At 40.8% G+C, this 17,455-nt stretch overlaps 2 protein-coding genes across 5 annotated transcripts; both read left to right on the plus strand.

Annotated features, from left to right (window-relative positions):
* The first annotated feature begins 32 nt into the window (after positions 1–32).
* On the plus strand, positions 33–2,652 carry phospho1 (phosphoethanolamine/phosphocholine phosphatase 1). Of its 4 annotated transcripts, none has more exons than XM_063472283.1 (3): positions 33–189; positions 552–625; positions 914–2,652. In XM_063472283.1, exon 3 carries the CDS (start codon positions 1,027–1,029, stop codon positions 1,879–1,881), a length of 855 nt encoding a protein of 284 aa, XP_063328353.1. In that variant the 5' UTR covers positions 33–189; positions 552–625; positions 914–1,026; the 3' UTR covers positions 1,882–2,652. The 4 variants fall into 4 exon arrangements, with proteins under 4 accessions (XP_063328353.1, XP_063328355.1, XP_063328352.1 ...); XM_063472285.1 differs by having other exon boundaries at positions 1,076–2,652; XM_063472282.1 differs by having other exon boundaries at positions 33–178.
* Positions 2,653–3,525: 873 nt separating this feature from the next.
* On the plus strand, positions 3,526–16,916 carry eftud2 (elongation factor Tu GTP binding domain containing 2). The gene is made up of 28 exons (XM_063472287.1): positions 3,526–3,643; positions 4,295–4,410; positions 4,508–4,670; positions 5,287–5,365; positions 5,518–5,593; positions 5,811–5,876; positions 5,976–6,011; positions 6,171–6,261; positions 6,389–6,471; positions 6,592–6,758; positions 7,096–7,220; positions 7,851–7,914; positions 8,016–8,106; positions 8,250–8,385; positions 8,642–8,769; positions 9,015–9,208; positions 9,292–9,403; positions 9,506–9,646; positions 9,847–9,948; positions 10,305–10,387; positions 10,674–10,760; positions 12,261–12,387; positions 13,232–13,319; positions 13,507–13,625; positions 13,937–14,031; positions 14,146–14,299; positions 16,330–16,437; positions 16,543–16,916. Exons 2-28 carry the CDS (start codon positions 4,306–4,308, stop codon positions 16,636–16,638), a joined length of 2,916 nt encoding a protein of 971 aa, XP_063328357.1. The 5' UTR covers positions 3,526–3,643; positions 4,295–4,305; the 3' UTR covers positions 16,639–16,916.
* The last annotated feature ends 539 nt before the right edge of the window (positions 16,917–17,455 follow it).

Raw genomic sequence — 17,455 nt, forward strand, 5'->3', positions numbered from 1 at the left:
GCGCAATAGGCTGCTATTAAATGGGCGGACTCGGAGGCGCGGTCACGTTCAGAGCGGCTCCGGTGGGTTTGAGTGGCACATAAAAGTGCGCGAGCCACCGGCCGACCGGCGGAACTCTACCTCTCCTCTATGAGACCGGATCGGAGCTGACTGACACCGGGGATCGGAACCAGAGCCGGTGACTCATCTGTAATTATTATTATTAGTAGTAGTAGTAGTAGTAGCATTATTTTTAAAACTCAATCCAGCGCTCATCGCCTTCACTGCATGATGTTTGTGCTGCTGTTATGTAAAACAAAACCCTTCTAGATTAACAGCTTGATAAGTAGCTTCGACTTTTCTTAGTAAGCAGTAAGCTTTAAAAAAAAAAAAGAAAAAGTTTAAAATCCCTATTAATAGTTTTGTTTATTTTATGTGTGCTGGGTCTTTATATATCAAAATTTTCTTTATGAGCTCTCTGACCTTTTTTCGGCATTTGTCTGCCTTTTAAGTTTGTCCCGTACTGCGTTTCCACTGATTCAGCATTCATTGTATTTTTTTTTCCCATAAAGGAACAAACCAGCTACAGTTTGAAGGCAACTGGTTGGATCTGGACATCCACTGTAGACATCAGGGAAAATCCAAGGTAAGCACACGTCCTGTGAAAAACTTGAATAGGGCTGGGCTGACCTGCCCGGATATATAATCTGTAGCTTACCGTTTTGCTTGCTTGCTGGAACTGCATGAGTGAGTCTTACCTTGTTTTTCGCTCTTGTCTGACACAGTTGCTGGTTGGCTGCTTTATATTATATTTATAGATTTTTTTTTTCGTGCCTTTTCATTGAAATTATATTATTGCTATGAAATCTATATTTGACTTCTTTGCCTCCACCCAAACCCCCACACCCTCCTTTATTGCATTGATGTTTCCCAGAAGGTCACCCTCCACCTCACCGCGGCCCATTGCGTGGGATGCTGGAGAGCAGAAGAGCGGGGGTGGAGATTTGATGCCACTTGGCAATATTAAAAGTTGTGGCGTAGTAAAGCATGGGGGATTCAATCTTCAACTGCTGTTATGTCCCACCCCATCCCCCAGGCGAGGAGGAACCCCAGAGACCCAGGCGCTCAGAGATCATGGCCTCCCACCCAGCTCACATCTCCCCTGACAAGCGCTTCCTGATCTTCTTTGACTTCGACGAGACCATCGTGGATGAAACCAGCGATGACATGGTAGTGCAGGCTGCCCCGGGTCAGCACCTCCCCGGGTGGCTGACGGACACTTATCAGCCTGGCCGCTACAACGAATACATGCAGCGGGTGCTGGCCTACCTGGCGGAGCAGGGGATCACCGAGAGCGACATACGCAGCGTCATGGAGAAGATACCGGCCACACCCGGCATGCTCACCCTCTTCCAGTTCCTCCGCAACCGGCCCGCGAAGGACTTTGAGGTGATACTGGTGTCCGACGCCAACACCTACTTCATAGAGTGCTGGCTCCGGCGCGTCGGGGCCCGCCAGCTGTTCCACCGGATCTTTTCCAACCCCGCGACCTTCAACAAGGACGGGCGGCTGGTGCTGCGGCCCTTCCACTCTCACGACTGCCCCCGGTGCCCAGACAACATGTGCAAGCAGGTGATCGTCAGGGACTACGTGGCCCGCAGGACGCAGGAGCGGGGGCGCCCGTACCAGAGGATCTTCTACGTCGGGGACGGAGCTAATGACTTCTGCCCCGCGCTCTCCCTCGGTCCCCGCGACGTGGCCTTCCCGCGGAGGGACTTCCCCATGCACCGGCTGATCACCGAGACCCACGAAGCCCAGCCAGGGGAGTTCAAGGCTGTCACGGTGCCTTGGGTGAGCGCGGAGGATGTGGTGCAGCGGCTCCGGAAACTGGTGGCAGATTAAAGGGTCACACACTTAGAGAGAGTGTAACACAGAGGGGGGTAATCAAGGGGCCAGCTGACACTTTAAGTCATATTCTCAGGTAAAATATTCACAGAAATTGTTATGCAAGGCAATAAGATAATTTGTACCATCTGCGAGGGTCATTGTGTCTATCTGGCAACCAACACGTGCCTCAGTCCAGAATCTCACGTTTTTGTTCCCGAGGTCAGTCCTGAAATAGAAACCCAGTTTAATCATTAGACATCAAGACCTCAGCTGTTACCCAAAGTGGGGAATCAAATGTAATGATATAAGCATATTAAAGCATATTTCAGTATAACTATAAAGTTTGAGAGCATCCGATTAATAAATATTCTTCAGTGTGGACCATGGAGTGATCGTAAATGTTAAAGTGGGTCAGTGGGGTGAGGAATCAGTGCAGCAGTCAATAAAAATCTTATAAATAACATGACAAGTATATCAACCAACTGACTTGAGTGCTCCTGAATAGCAGTTATAACTGTTTTATTACAACCTGCACATTTTTGAATATGCAACATTAAATTCATTAAATAAAATTCAGACTTGCACTGCCATGTGATGGCAAAGGGCATTGAAACTGACCAAACAGTATTTTTTACGCTCCCCAGACACTAACTTCTGTCTAATTGAGAACTGTATGAATGACCGTGTATCAAGAGTGTGTGTTCATGTTTATCGGTCTGTCTTTATTGTGTAGGCTTCGCCTACTGAAACTATCAACACCAGCAGGAATAAAGCCATCGACTGAAACTGTGTCTGTGTACGTTTTATCACATTGCCACAATCCACGAGCAGCAATGAACTCCCCTCGATATCGTTCATAAAGGCGGGCCATAGTGTCACATTTTCTGTTGCAACGCTGACAACTGCTAGGATATCACTCGTCTGAAATTTTAGACGGCTTTAACTCCCATCACAAACACACACGCACACACAATTTGCATGCCATAACAATAACAAAGTCATTTGAAAGAGACTGCAATTAAAAACGGGCTTGAAATGACACCTGAAAGCCACATTAAAACCCAATAAACCAATAAAAAATTTTCCAGAATGACGTCTTACTTTTCTAACAAATATGAAAGTATATTTTCATTAGAAGGCATGCCTGACCTTTAGTGTTTAAAAATATTACAATATATGTCTTTACTTTCATCTCATTTGTCCCCTCACGAGCATATTCATACGTGTCTAGTGCCCTCTTGTGGCTAAAGGGTATAACTACATACGCGATGTTGTTAAGGTCTTCATTCAGGTCACCGATTAAGATTTATGTCTACAACACGGTAAGGTTTACATTTTCGGCTAACATATTCTAAAAGTAGTTATCAAAATAACTCTAAAATGGAGGAAGTTGTAGTTACATATGAAAATCACCCGAGGGCAACAATTGCACACGGACGTCAGTGAAGATATAAAAAATAAAAACAAATCATTACATAAATGCTCTGTGAGGACACACGTTTTATTTTGCAGCAAGCGTCATTTGTGGATGGTGAAGCGATGTGGCAATGAACCCTTCGTTTTGCAAACGTGTGCAGTAGTGGCTTTGTAGCCCAAATGGGGGCAGTAGTGAGCTTTAACATCGATTGTTAACCGCCTTCATATTAAACAGCTGAAGAAGAAAACCGGAAGCGTCTGGTGCGCATGGCGCTTTTTGAATAATATTTTCTCCTCTGCTTATAAATACAACTTTCAGTAAACCCGAAATCGGTAATTAAGTGATTCCTGCAGGATACAGGTACGTGTATTTAACAGCATGCAGCACTGAATTATCTCTAACTAAAATCTCTGAACAACAACAACGTAACTCAAACGTCGCTTTCAAGCCATTCATTTCTGTGCTTGTTAGCCGGCTAACATGGTCGTCTTAGGATCGCTAGTGCAGTAATAGAAGAGCTGCTTATGTCAAACGGAAACGTCTTAGTCCAGATGCATTTTCTGTGCTGATTATCTGTGGACAGAAAACTCGAGTGAACTTTATAAAAGTAACTTAACTGCGTCCCTGCATGCTATGTAGCGGTTAGCGTTAGCATTCGCTTTAGCGGTGACTTACAGTGGTATATACTTTCTCATGAATGTTAACCGCCACTGGCAGACAAACAACAAGCTAAAGCTAACTTATATTAAAAGTAAATTTCATTTTCCAGTGAAGCATTAAAGTGAGGAAGTTACTGATGTGTTATTGATGACTCAGTAACACGTTACGTTTTGGCTAACTTAAACAGCAATAAGATACGTTATACATTTTAAATATCTCGTCTTTTTTTCCTCTCCTATGTATTTTTCTGCTGAAACGTTATGCGTTTTGTATGCTACAGTGGATCGTATTTATTAAATGAACTTTGCCACCAAATTCACTTGCTCATTGATATATCAACCCCTCATTTAGTTCTCTGCGATATGGAGGCTGATTTGTATGACGAGTTTGGGAACTACATCGGTCCAGAGCTGGACTCTGACGACGATGATGATGACCTGGATGCAGAGGACAGAGACGTCGACGAGGTATGCTTAAAACTCAAGAACCAGCAGTAATTACCAGGTAGTACCGAAGTTCGTGTTTGCAGTGTGTACATAAGTTTGTGGTATTTACAATTTGCAGGGTGATGAAGATGACGAGGATGAGCCAGCGGATGCTGATGATGATGTCCCTGGCATGGAGGTGGTCCTGCATGAGGACAAGAAGTACTATCCTACAGCAGAGGAGGTCTATGGGCCTGAAGTGGAAACTATTGTACAGGAGGAAGATACACAACCACTTACAGGTAGGACTGCTTAAATTGATCTAAAGATGAAAAAAAAAACAAACCTTGTTGACCAAAATCCAAGGTTTCTACATACAGAAAATTGGTTTTTGCCTTCTCTCAACAGAAAATTACCAGCACCATGATTAACATTATTATAAATGCAAAGTCACCATTATTTTAAAAATGGGTTTTAATTTAGTCAAGAATAAAAAAATAAGCTACAAAAAATGATAGGAAAATGCTTAGACTTCTGTCAAGTAACAGATGCTCATGGCTTTAACTTTATGAGGACCAATCATGCTTACATGTGTAGTCACTAACGAGAAACCCCGAAGGTCTTGTCATCTTGGTCGAGCTGAACTTAACAGTGAATTTGGGTTTGTTAGGAAGCAGCATAAGTGGAAGAACATAGATGGATGAAAAGAGGCGCAATAGTACACCTGTTACAATACTGGGCAAAATTAAAGAAAAATGTAAATGTTTTGAAAACCCTCAGATTCACTCTCTGTATTTTCAGATACATTTTAACAGTAGACTGAATTTTGCTGTACTGTAAACATAGTCAAGGAGTGCAGTCTTAAAAATGCTTCTTTTCATAATCCTGTACACAATATTGTCTTTTTACTCCTTCCAGAGCCGATCATCAAGCCTGTGAAGAACAAGCAGTTCACCCTGATGGAACAGGAGTTGCCTGCCACAGTTTACGATATGGAGTAAGAATTTTTCAAGTGTTTTGTTGCATCTGAAAATGCAGTTCAGTGTTTCACAGACTGATCTCGTGTGATATTCTTTACACATTCGTCCATCTACATGCATTTACAGTGTGTCTTTAGCAAGCAGCATTAACCCTCTTCTCCCTCGCCAGATTTCTCGCAGATCTGATGGATGGGCCAGAGCTGATTCGTAACGTCACCCTCTGCGGTCACCTTCACCACGGCAAGGTTAGAGTCTGCCTTATTCCTGCTCCGGGCTCAGGCTTCTTTAAATATGCTCTTCCAGTCGTGGTCCTCCTCCAGCATGTAGCCAAGCGAACATGTGTTCCTAAGATGAAAAATTGAACAGATTTGGAACATTTTGGAGCATATGCTAATAACATGGCTGCACTTTAGAGCCATCTGTGGCTCACGGGAATCTAATTAATGTGTTTATTCCATTCAGACCTGTTTTGTGGATTGCCTGATTGAGCAGACACACCCAGAAATCAGGAAGAGAGATGATGTGGATGTGAGTGTTGTGTACAATAATTCAAAATGTTTGCAGTATGTTATACATAAATTCTGTATATGACAGCTGAGACCAACATGATCTGTTTTACTTTTTCAGCTCCGGTACACAGACATCCTGTTTACCGAACAAGAGGTGAGTGGCTTGGTTTAACTGCTGTAATGCTACATAGCATTCATTACTAAGTAATACTATCAATATTTATAAGTATCCAGAGTCTATTTAGCCTGAATATCTTCTTTAGAAGACTTTATTGATGTTTCCCTTGCTTTTGCCTGATCCATGTTTTTATAGAGAGGAGTTGGCATCAAAAGTACCCCTGTCACAATGGTCCTGCCTGACTCCAGAGGAAAATCCTACCTTTTCAATATAATGGATACACCAGGTATTGTATTCACATTGGATCCTTTAGTTGTTAGATGCACATTTTGAGGTTTTATAGAATGATCTAAAAGTTGCTGACAAAAAACATAAAAACTAACAAGTCTGCTTTTGTGCTTGTCCTCCCATAGGTCACGTGAATTTCTCTGACGAGGTCACATCTAGCATCCGCCTCTCAGATGGCGTTGTCCTCTTCATAGATGCAGCAGAAGGAGTGAGTCAACTCCTATTTGCGGTTCTCCCAAACCAACACTATCTATATCTTTTTATGTCATTTTACGTGTGTTCTTCAGCTGCCCATAGATCTCACAGATATTTGTGTATCTCTGCCCAGGTGATGCTGAACACAGAGCGTCTCATCAAGCATGCAGTTCAGGAGCGAATGGCGATCACCATCTGCATCAACAAGGTTGATCGTCTCATTCTGGAGCTCAAACTGCCACCCACAGATGCTTATTATAAACTTCGCCACATTGTAGATGAGGTCAATGGTTTGCTGAGGTAATACTGGGAACCCCTCGCTAACAGTGTCTGAAGCGTGTGAAGTGTTTTATGTGATATTTCCCCCTTTTTTTCCCCCAAAGGAAATTACCATAAAAATATTTGTTAATAATAAATATTATTGTCTTGGTGTATGTTAAGTCACTACGTTTAAATATTTTCTAACATGATATCTTGGTGGTATGAGGTAGTGTGAAGCTTGCCAGCAGGATTCTTTATTTTGTCAGGCGGTGAACATGGTCGCAGCAAGAATTTCTTTTAAAGGAAAGCCGCATTAATCTGTAACTGACCACCCAGTGACACTGGTTGCTGATTGGCTATTTCTCTTCCCTCTCAGCACATATTCCACAGATGAGAACTTGGTGGTGTCTCCTCTCCTTGGAAATGTCTGCTTTGCCAGCTCTCAGTACAGCATCTGTTTCACCCTGGGGTCCTTTGCAAAGATCTACTCAGATACCTATGGTGAGATGACTTTTGGGCTTATAAAGTAGTGAAATCAGTGCTTCACTACAGCAGTATTAATATATTGCTGTTTTTAACCATAAAGCTTTGTCTGAATAATGAACCTTGTGTATTTCTGCTATTTTGACCCAATTTAATTCATTAAAAACATGTAAATGTATAAGAAACATGGCATCCTTATACAGTTTATCTATTTCAGTTTGTTATGTGTTGTTTTTTTTTTTTGTTAAATGAAACTTTTTTTGTTTACAAAGCATGGTTGATGAATTAAATAATTACTGGTTTCTAAAGTAGATTCGATAAGCTAAAACCATGAGATTACAAAATACTCTGAAGTTAGGGGGCTTTCAGGTTGTAAATCTAACAAGTGTTTATGGCTTTTACTGAAAGCTGATGTATAATATATCGTTTTGATATTTTTCTGTCTTGAAAAATAATCTTAACACACATGATTTTGATTTTTAAAATGGTTCAGGAAGTCTGAAAAACAAATGTCAGAACTGAAGAATCTTAGTTCAGTCCGGGGGGGCTTCAAAGCTTTGACTTTCATGTGACCAGCCCTACAAAAAGCCATGACTTTATTTCATACACCGCACAGTATCCTCTTACCCTTTCTCTCTCTGTTTGTAGGTGACATCAACTATAATGAGTTTGCCAAGAGGCTCTGGGGAGATATTTATTTCAACCCCAAAACGTGAGTAGCTAATGTGGATTGTCACGAGATACGCAACTATGCTCTTAATACATCATTACTATTATTACTACTACAACAGTTTTCTCCCCTTCCTAATTCAGTCGCAAGTTCACGAAAAAAGCTCCCAGTAGTAACTCCCAGCGCAGCTTTGTGGAATTTGTTCTGGAGCCTCTCTACAAGATCCTCTCACAGGTTCGATGCATTTAACGTCTTATTTGTTTATTTTTTTAACATAGGCACAACCAGGTAGCCCAGTACATTCTGGCTGCAGGAAGGGTGGGATGAGCTCGCAAAGCTCTGTGTGTAATCCTTACCTAAATCCTCTTTGTGCCTAGGTGGTTGGGGATGTGGACACGTCTCTCCCTCGAGTTTTGGATGAGCTTGGTATCCACCTGACTAAGGAGGAGCTGAAGCTGAACATTAGACCCTTGCTGAGGCTCGTCTGTAATCGCTTCTTTGGAGAGTTCACTGGTATTGCCCGATTTATTTATTTATTTTGTTTTATTTATATATATTATTTTTTATTTATTTCTTTTTCTGAAACTTAAAATACTATACAGCCTTGTATGCTTCGCTGCGTGATCAATAAAGTAGTAATAATACTATAGACTATTAGCTTGTCTGTATTTTGTAACTGTAATCTGTAGATTAATGGTTATTCTTTAGAAAATCTGAGTCTCATATCTTCAGTACATTAAATATTGAAATCTTGGTGCTTTTCTTGCAGGCTTTGTAGACATGTGCGTGCAACACATTCCTTCACCACAAGAGGGTGCTAGGAACAAGATCGAGCACACCTACACCGGAGGTCTTGACTCAGACTTGGGGGAAGTCATGGCAGAGTGTGATCCTGATGTAAGTTTAATGGAAGTTCAGGTTTGTTGTGTGCTGAGAAGATGCAGCAGTTAACTACTAAAGGTGGCAATCTCCTTCCAGTGGAATTCTTTCAGGTCTGATGCAAATAAAGTCAAAGGGCTCCTTGAATTGCTCGAAAAACACAAATTGTTAATTGATACCTTTTACTAAAAGTTGCGTTCCAGTGGTTAAAACTTTCCACTTCTTCATTATTCCTCTTATGTTCTCATGTCTGTCGTCCACAGGGTCCTCTGATGTGCCACACCACTAAGATGTACAGCACAGAGGATGGTGTTCAGTTCCATGCTTTCGGTCGGGTGCTGAGCGGGACCATTCAGGCAGGTCAGCCCGTCAAGGTCTTGGGAGAGAACTACACGCTTGAAGATGAGGAGGACTCTCAGGTCTGCACTGTGGGGCGTCTCTGGATTTCTGTGGCCAGGTATACTTTTAAAGCTTGAATTCTTTGTTTTGTCACAAATCAGGGATTGGTTATTAAAATTTCAGTTGATTCCACTATTTTAGATATCAGATTGAAGTGAATCGAGTGCCCGCCGGCAACTGGGTTCTCATTGAGGGCTGTGACCAGCCGATCGTCAAGACCGCCACAATCACAGAGCCCAGAGGGAATGAAGAGGTGGGAGATCGGCAGAAAAATATGTCCAACGTCTTAAAAAAATTAAAAAAAGAGTCAAATCCAGATTCTCATGTTGTTGTTTTTTTTAACTCTGCCTTTTAGGCTCAGATTTTTAGGCCGTTGAAGTTCAACACAGCATCAGTCATCAAGATCGCAGTGGAGCCAGTGAATCCATCAGAGCTGCCCAAAATGCTCGACGGACTGAGGAAGGTCAACAAGAGCTATCCTTCTCTCACCACAAAGGTACGACATCACACATATTTCAATAATTTTTTGTTTGTTTATTTGTTTTAAATAACAGAGCCTGTTATTTAAAAGTCAGTATGTTTTAAATTATTTCAGTGTAGTTTTACCTTTGAAAGGACAAACATTGGAAGTGTCACTGCTCCAGACTGTAATCTAAACAACAGTTAAATTAATTGACTGGTGTGTTTGTCTTTCAGGTGGAGGAGTCTGGAGAGCATGTCATCTTGGGGACAGGAGAGCTTTACTTGGACTGCGTCATGCACGACTTGAGGAAGATGTACTCTGAAATCGACATTAAAGTAACCCTTTACTAATTATGTACAACTTGTGGCATTTATTTCACGTCTCATAGTGACAACATTAGGGACCGTGAGAATTAGTAAGAAAATTTAAATGATGAGATTTAGTTTTTGCTGCAATTTGCCTGGAAGTTATTAGGCTGTAGCTGGAATGTTAAAGTCTGTTAAAGGGGAAGAAACGGTGTGTTATCCTCTCCGCTGCCAACCCAGATGTGCTTTGATGTTTTTGAAGAAGTTTTTTTTTTTGTGGTTTTTATTTACTTTTTTGGTAGAAAAATGAAATATTACATAAAGACAGTACACACGAGTAAAATCATTGCTTTCTATTTGTAATTTCGCTCCTCGTCCCCCCTCAGGTTGCCGACCCTGTTGTGACTTTCTGTGAAACGGTTGTGGAGACATCGTCCCTGAAGTGCTTTGCTGAGACGCCTAATAAAAAGTACGTGTCGAGGGTAATATTTTTAGATCTTATCCAAACAAACAACAGCATGAGGGCAGTCTGGGATAGATTATTAATATAATTTAGAGCACCCGGCTCTAAAATAATTTTCTTTTTTAGTTTTAAAGTTTCAAATCTAATGCATGCTGTTTTGCAGTTTGTAGTGTTTGATGTTGAGAAGTTAAATATGTGCACTGTTCAGAGTGTTTCAGTCAGTCTTTCCCTTGAGCTGAGTGTCTCTCCAACCCAGAATTAGTGATTGATAGATGTATGATATGATTGACAGGAATAAGATCACCATGATTGCTGAGCCCTTGGAGAAGGGGCTGGCCGAGGACATCGAGAATGAAGTAGTGCAGATATCTTGGAACAGGTAGGTGAAGACATTACTCTTATCCTCACACGTATAGAAGATAGAATGAACTTTCAATGAACTAAAACAATATAATTTACCTTTTTATTTTAGACGTGTTGATTTCTTCCTTTTCGTTCTAATATGATACCAGGGTTATAAAATACTCAATATTTCAGCGCCATCCTGACCAATATTTTATTTTCATTTATCCTATTGTAAAAGTCTACAGTCAAGCGGCGCTTCACAAATCTAAATAGTTTACAACATGGAAACTGCTGGCAACACTCAAGAAACAGAAACAGATCAAATTTAGATTTTCCAGAAAAGACCTAAAAAGGAAAGAAATGCCCAGTTGATTAATGGTTTGGTTTTTTGTTTATTTATAAATGAAAGTAAAATGAACTCATGCCAGAATGGTGGGCACATAGAATGAAAAAGGAAGGAAAGAAAGAAAGGGTTCATGATCCAAACAATACCACATTATCTATCAAACGCAGTGAAGGCAGTGTTATGTTAGCGGAATGCATGGCATCCAGAGGAACTGGGTCACTGATAGGTACTGATTTTATGACTGCAGCAAGAAGTAGCAAGATGTGTTTTTAAGTTATAGAACTATAGTTTCTGCTCACATTCAGTTAAATGCTGCAAAACTGATTGAACAGCATTTCACAGTACGAGAAAGGATGCAGAAAAACACATTGGAGCAGCTTTTTAAGGCAAAAGACATGCACGTGTTCTTAGATGGCTAACTCAGTCACCTTAATACGGCTGAGTATGATTTTTCATTTGTTTATCTATTTATTTAGATTACTGAAGCCAAAACTAAAAGCACAAGGCCAAGAAAAGCATCTCAAGAGAGAGAACTCCGCTTTTTTTGTGCCAGACTTTATACAATCAATGCTGGTATTTTACATTAAGGTATTAAAAATAATCCATGCATTTATAATTTGGACAAACATTGTAAAAAAAAAAAGCTCAACAGTCAATGAAAGTCTATATTTTAGTCACATCTTAATTGCCTCTTATGTTTCTTTTTCTTTAAAATTTATTACTGGTATTCAAGACTATTGGGTGTAGGAAATGTAAAATACAAAAGCAGCTACTGTCACCAATATATCTATTTAAAGTGTATATAAACAACTTTCTGTATTTCAATATTAAGGCAATATGAAGAACAAACTTCTGTGCATTATGAATGTATTTCTTCATTTAAAAAAAAAAAAATCTTCCATGCTATATTGATCAAGTCACTTACAGTAATTGAATCATTCACTAAAAGCATGGATGAATTTCCTCCTCTCTCTGACATGATTACATGCATGAGTGTGTATGGTGCTCGAGAGAGGCTTCCAATCAGTACATGTCTGAGCTCATTGGTACCCAGCAGAGGCAGCATGGGATACTCTTCCTCTTCCATTAACCCCTTTACCCCCCCAGCGAGCCAATATCTTTAATGTTACACAGTGGCACAGTGTGCAGCCCTCGTTTCAACTAGGCTCTGTTCTTTTCTCATGACAGGAAGAAGCTGGGAGAGTTTTTCCAGACCAAGTACGACTGGGATTTGCTGGCTGCCAGATCTATTTGGGCCTTCGGACCAGACACTACAGGACCAAACATTCTTGTAGACGACACACTGCCTTCTGAGGTGAGGTTTTAATTCAGCCATGCAGCTCAGTCACAACAGTGTGTGCGCCTGTTTGTCTATGCAAAGATTTAATGCTAGACGCTTTTTCCTACTTGAGCACAGACTCTTCAAAACAAAATAAAACTCTTTGACAGTTTAAAAAAGCATCCAAAAACATAACAGAAAATGGGGCTTTTAAAAGCACAAAATTCAAATTGTTTTTATGCAAAAGAATTTGTCATTTGAAAAGCTGAAGCCCTGTGAGTATTTGGCAGTTTGACTTTTTTTCAGTCTTGCCGAAATTCATGCATTAACAATAGAAACCCAGAGGAGCATACTTGCACCAAATCTCAAAATCAGCCATTTGATTCATGTTACAGCAGCTCATGAGTGAATGAACACAGTGCAATAAAATAACTTTTGGAAGTACATTTTTCCAAACACTTACATTTACTTAAATTTACTTGAGTAAGGTTTGGGGTTGCCACTTCAGCATGCAGTCAAGTTTTGTTCTCTCTGAATAAAATTAGTAGGTAATGACCTACTTATTTTATTCAGGTGTGTTGCAACAGGGACACATGGAAAACTTTCAGGACACCGGCCCTCGAGGACTGGAGTTTGAGATCCCTGCCTTAAACTATGTCGTTATATGAAATTTGTGACAGTAGTTTAGTTATCAATGATTCATTTTAATTTTTATTATATAAGATCAAACAAATACATTTCAAAGAAACAAAAGTTTAGAACATCCACTCTTGGCTAGCTGTGCTTAGTTTCTACCCGTCACTTAATATTCAAATCATACAAGGATATTGAACTGTCAAGGTTTTAACCAATCCTCCATCAAATTGTGTTTCACCTACAGGTGGACAAAGCACTGCTTGGTTCAGTCAAAGACAGCATTGTGCAGGGCTTCCAGTGGGGCACCAGGGAAGGACCTCTGTGTGATGAACGTAAGTTCTCTCTTTGATCCCCGCACCACTGAAACACGCTGCTTCTATGGAAAAAAAATCGTTGTTTTGTTTGGATTGCATCTGGTGCTGGAATTTCCTCCTAACCTTGTAGGAATCGTACACTGTCAAAATGTGCCTTTCCTCATCAGTGTTATTTAACCATAACCGTGTGTTTTGCTGCCTTCAGCCATCAGAAATGTCAAGTTCAAGATCCTGGACGCGGTCATAGCTCAGGAGCCTCTCCACAGAGGAGGAGGTCAGGTCATCCCAACAGCAAGGAGAGTGGTGTACTCTGCTTTCCTCATGGTGAGCTCATTCTTCCCCCGATCCCCATTCTTCTCATCTGCCATTAGCTTCTCCAGTTTTTCCTTTCACCCGCACTTTCTTTAATGTTCCATTACCTTGATTAGAGTATGGATCTTTGCTGATGTGCAGTCTTTTTAATTGCAGTGTGATAACATTCCTCTTTCATGATGTTGGCTTCTTTCCTCATCTTCTTTGGCTTGTATGCTGCTGTTTTCATAAATCTGTCAGTCAGCTGTACATGCCATTGCCATATTTTTTTTTTCTCCAGGCTTTTGTCCTTGCTTTAATGTATACTGTCCCTTATGTCTCAGGCCACGCCGAGGTTGATGGAGCCATATTACTTTGTAGAGGTTCAGGCTCCGGCTGATTGTGTGTCTGCAGTTTACACAGTGCTGGCTCGAAGGAGGTTTGTCTGTTTTCTTTATATCGATGTAGGGTTTAGTGCAAAGCAGTGCAAATATTAGAAAACACAAATTCCTTCTGCTTTTTAATTATTGGTGTCGTGTTTGTCATTGATCAGGGGTCACGTCACCCAGGATGCACCAATTCCAGGCTCTCCTCTCTACACAATTAAGGCTTTCATCCCAGCCATCGACTCGTTCGGCTTTGAGACAGACCTTCGCACACACACACAGGGTCAGGCCTTTGCTCTGTCTGTGTTCCACCACTGGCAGGTAAGATTTAAAGACATTAACTTGCTTTCCAGCTGATGTTTGTTCAGTAAAGTCAGTAACAGCATCAGTGAAAATCCAGGTGGAAATGCTAAGAAAACGCAGACATTCAAGGAGCTTTGGAGACGTCTAGAGGTGTCAGACTTGCACATGGAGTTTGGTATACGCTGTACTTTAATACAAGTAAAGAAAAAGCTTAGATTCATTGAGAATGAAATTATGGCCAACCCTCACCTGCTTGCATCTGAGGAGTGGAATAAGATTTTATCAAAACACACAAAAAAACCACCCAAAACATACGGTTAATTTGTGAATTTCATAGTGAATATTCACTAAACGACAGCATGATTTTTGGTTCGTCTGCTGAAACTCATGCACTTGCACGCACAAACTCTGACACCACATAAAATTATGGCAGCTTGTGCAGCAGAGTGACCCACGTCGTGCACATGTCTGCCACTCTGGTTAAAACGCTTTTGATGTGGAGTAGAGTGGAGTGTTGAGTCATTACGTTTTAAGTATAACGTGGCTGTCCGGGTATCTTTCTGCACATGTCTGACATGTGTTTGTGTCTGCACTCTGCAGAGCTGTGTCAGGGAAAATTAACTCTACTTAGTGTAGATTAATACTTTGCTGCTCTGAAATTAATCTGAAAGAAAAAAGGATTATCCTGGATGGAAATATTAAGTATTTTTTATACTCCTAAGTTTTGTTTTATTCTCTTGAGGTGAAAATGAAAGTGTGACGAGAAGCTAGGCATGAATTATTTATTCATAAGCTTGTTGAAATACTGTAAAAAGATGTATTATAGGTACACTGATCCTTTGGGACATGAAAAATAAATGAAACCCACTGATGACAAATGCACACAGGGTTTTTTTTCCTCCCTCATAACTTATTTCAGTCAACTTGTTAGGTTCCAAAGTATTGTGTGTAGTTTTTTCCCTGAGAATATAAATTACCCTTCATGTTTTAGAGCAGTTACCAACTCAGATTTCCCCTGGGAAGATTCATGATTTTCTTTTCATTTTTAAAACTGCAGCAGAAATATTTTGATATTTTGCAATTATGTGAACCAATGTGATGAATTATTTCCACCTAGCTCAGTTGTAGATTGTTTGGAGAAACCCTCCCTCAAAAAACAAGGATTTTTTTCCCCCCAGCAGACTTCCAAGATGAAGTACCAATCCCCATGACCACCTATCCTTAAATTACTCTTCAAAAGGCAGCCTCTCTTTCTGTAACCGATACAATCAACACTATGAATGTTCACCGCTGACTAGTCCTGCCAGCACATATAGATTCAGCTGTCCCAGATAATAAGAATATAGCACAGTGAGCTATGCTGTTTGCCACATTTAACTCAAGAGGCTATATTGTGCCTCCCTCATTAGTTTGATCATGTAGTGCCAGTATTGGCATGCTATCAGTGCGCTGCTGACTTATTCTTGTTCGAGGCTCCCATCCATCTGTTGATTAGGCTTCAGCCATGCTATTGATGATATTTTTCCCCTTTTCCTCTACTTTTAATCTCTCCTCGAGGCTGAGAAAGTCTTAGTTACTTGCCTCACACTACTTACTTCAGATTCAAGCTTTCCTCTTCCTCCTGGATTTAGGAACTGTATCACATCTCACTAAAAACTTTCAAAGGTTATCCAATGAGTTAGTGGATTTAGTAAATTGTTTAAAAACCTTCAAACTAATTTCTTCTGACTCAACTTGTTAACAAGACGCTGATGCCGTGTCGGTCACAGACGAAAAGAGTGACAGCACTTTCACGTTGCGCTTTCCATCATGTTGATGGACGCACCCCTGACTCAGTAACAAAGGGACAGACTTGCAACTGAATCAGATATTTAATGAAATGCCCACTCAGCTTGTTAATGCTCTGATGTGCTTCGTGTTGTCAGATTATTTCACAGATTGTGCACGGTTGAGTAAAAAGGGGAAGAATTCCCATGTTGACCAGTCACAGCTGCCATTTGCTCTTTCTCTCTTTATTTTTCACCATGACGATCATGTTTGTCTTTCAGATTGTGCCCGGTGACCCTCTAGATAAGAGCATTGTGATCAGGCCTCTCGAGCCTCAGCCTGCCCCCCATCTAGCCAGAGAGTTCATGATCAAGACCCGAAGACGCAAAGTGAGCCTTTTGACCACTTGTTTATCGCTACTTCTATAAAATGTGCTTGTAAATTGTCTTATTTTCTTTATGATATCTAATTATTATTTTTTTGGTTCTCCGAAGGGCCTGAGCGAGGATGTGAGCATCAGCAAGTTCTTCGACGACCCTATGTTGTTGGAGCTGGCCAAACAAGACGTGGTGCTCAACTATCCCATGTGAGATCGCAGCATTCACTGCAAACTCCAGAAACACCACCAAGACCTCTGCTGCTCAATGAACAGCAAATCCTGCTTATTTTAGAAGTTATGGGGTATAATGTTGCTACACCTTACCCATTGCAGAGCGGCTGTAGTTGTCAAACATCGCAGAAGTTTGTTGCTTCATCAATCTATTGTATTTTTATTTTTTATATGTACAAACTGTCGTTGTTTTTGTAGAGGAAAAAGAGACATTTGGTGTTCGATCTGGCGTATGCCCGAATAAAAGTTTGTAATTCAGAGGTTGAGATGTCTGGTTCTTTCTAGTGCTGCAATCTTTTAACATAATTTTACATTTCAAAGTCGACGTATGGGTGTATTGGATTTGAAACACCTGGATGGGAATCTTCAGTGTTTGTGTCTGTGGGTGAAAATGTTGCTTAGTTGGACTTTTTGCTGACGGCTTGAGTGAGCGGTGCGTGTCTGTCTGGAACACAGTGTGGGCAGTGACTGATAGGTTGTGGGATGATTTGAGGCAGCCAGGCAGGAAGCAAAGGTTAGGGTCACATGACCAAATAAAAGGGGGAACAAAGGAATGATGGAGCATATCAAAGGAGACAGATGTCATTGGATTAAATGTTTGGTCTTCCTTCATCTTGAGTGTGTGCTGTAAACCTAAAAGGCCTGGAAGTGACACAACCCAACAAATGACCTCTTCCTATGGCTATAGTTTCAATGGTGTGTAGAGAATGTGGAGTGGCTCAGGTAATTAGACAAAGGGGTAGGGTTATCCAAATTGGTGTCAGGCTAATCAGCAGTACATTTACAGTAAAATAAAA

The sequence above is a fragment of the Pelmatolapia mariae genome, linkage group LG4 (genome assembly GCF_036321145.2).
Source record: "Pelmatolapia mariae isolate MD_Pm_ZW linkage group LG4, Pm_UMD_F_2, whole genome shotgun sequence".
Classification (NCBI taxonomy): domain Eukaryota; kingdom Metazoa; phylum Chordata; class Actinopteri; order Cichliformes; family Cichlidae; genus Pelmatolapia; species Pelmatolapia mariae.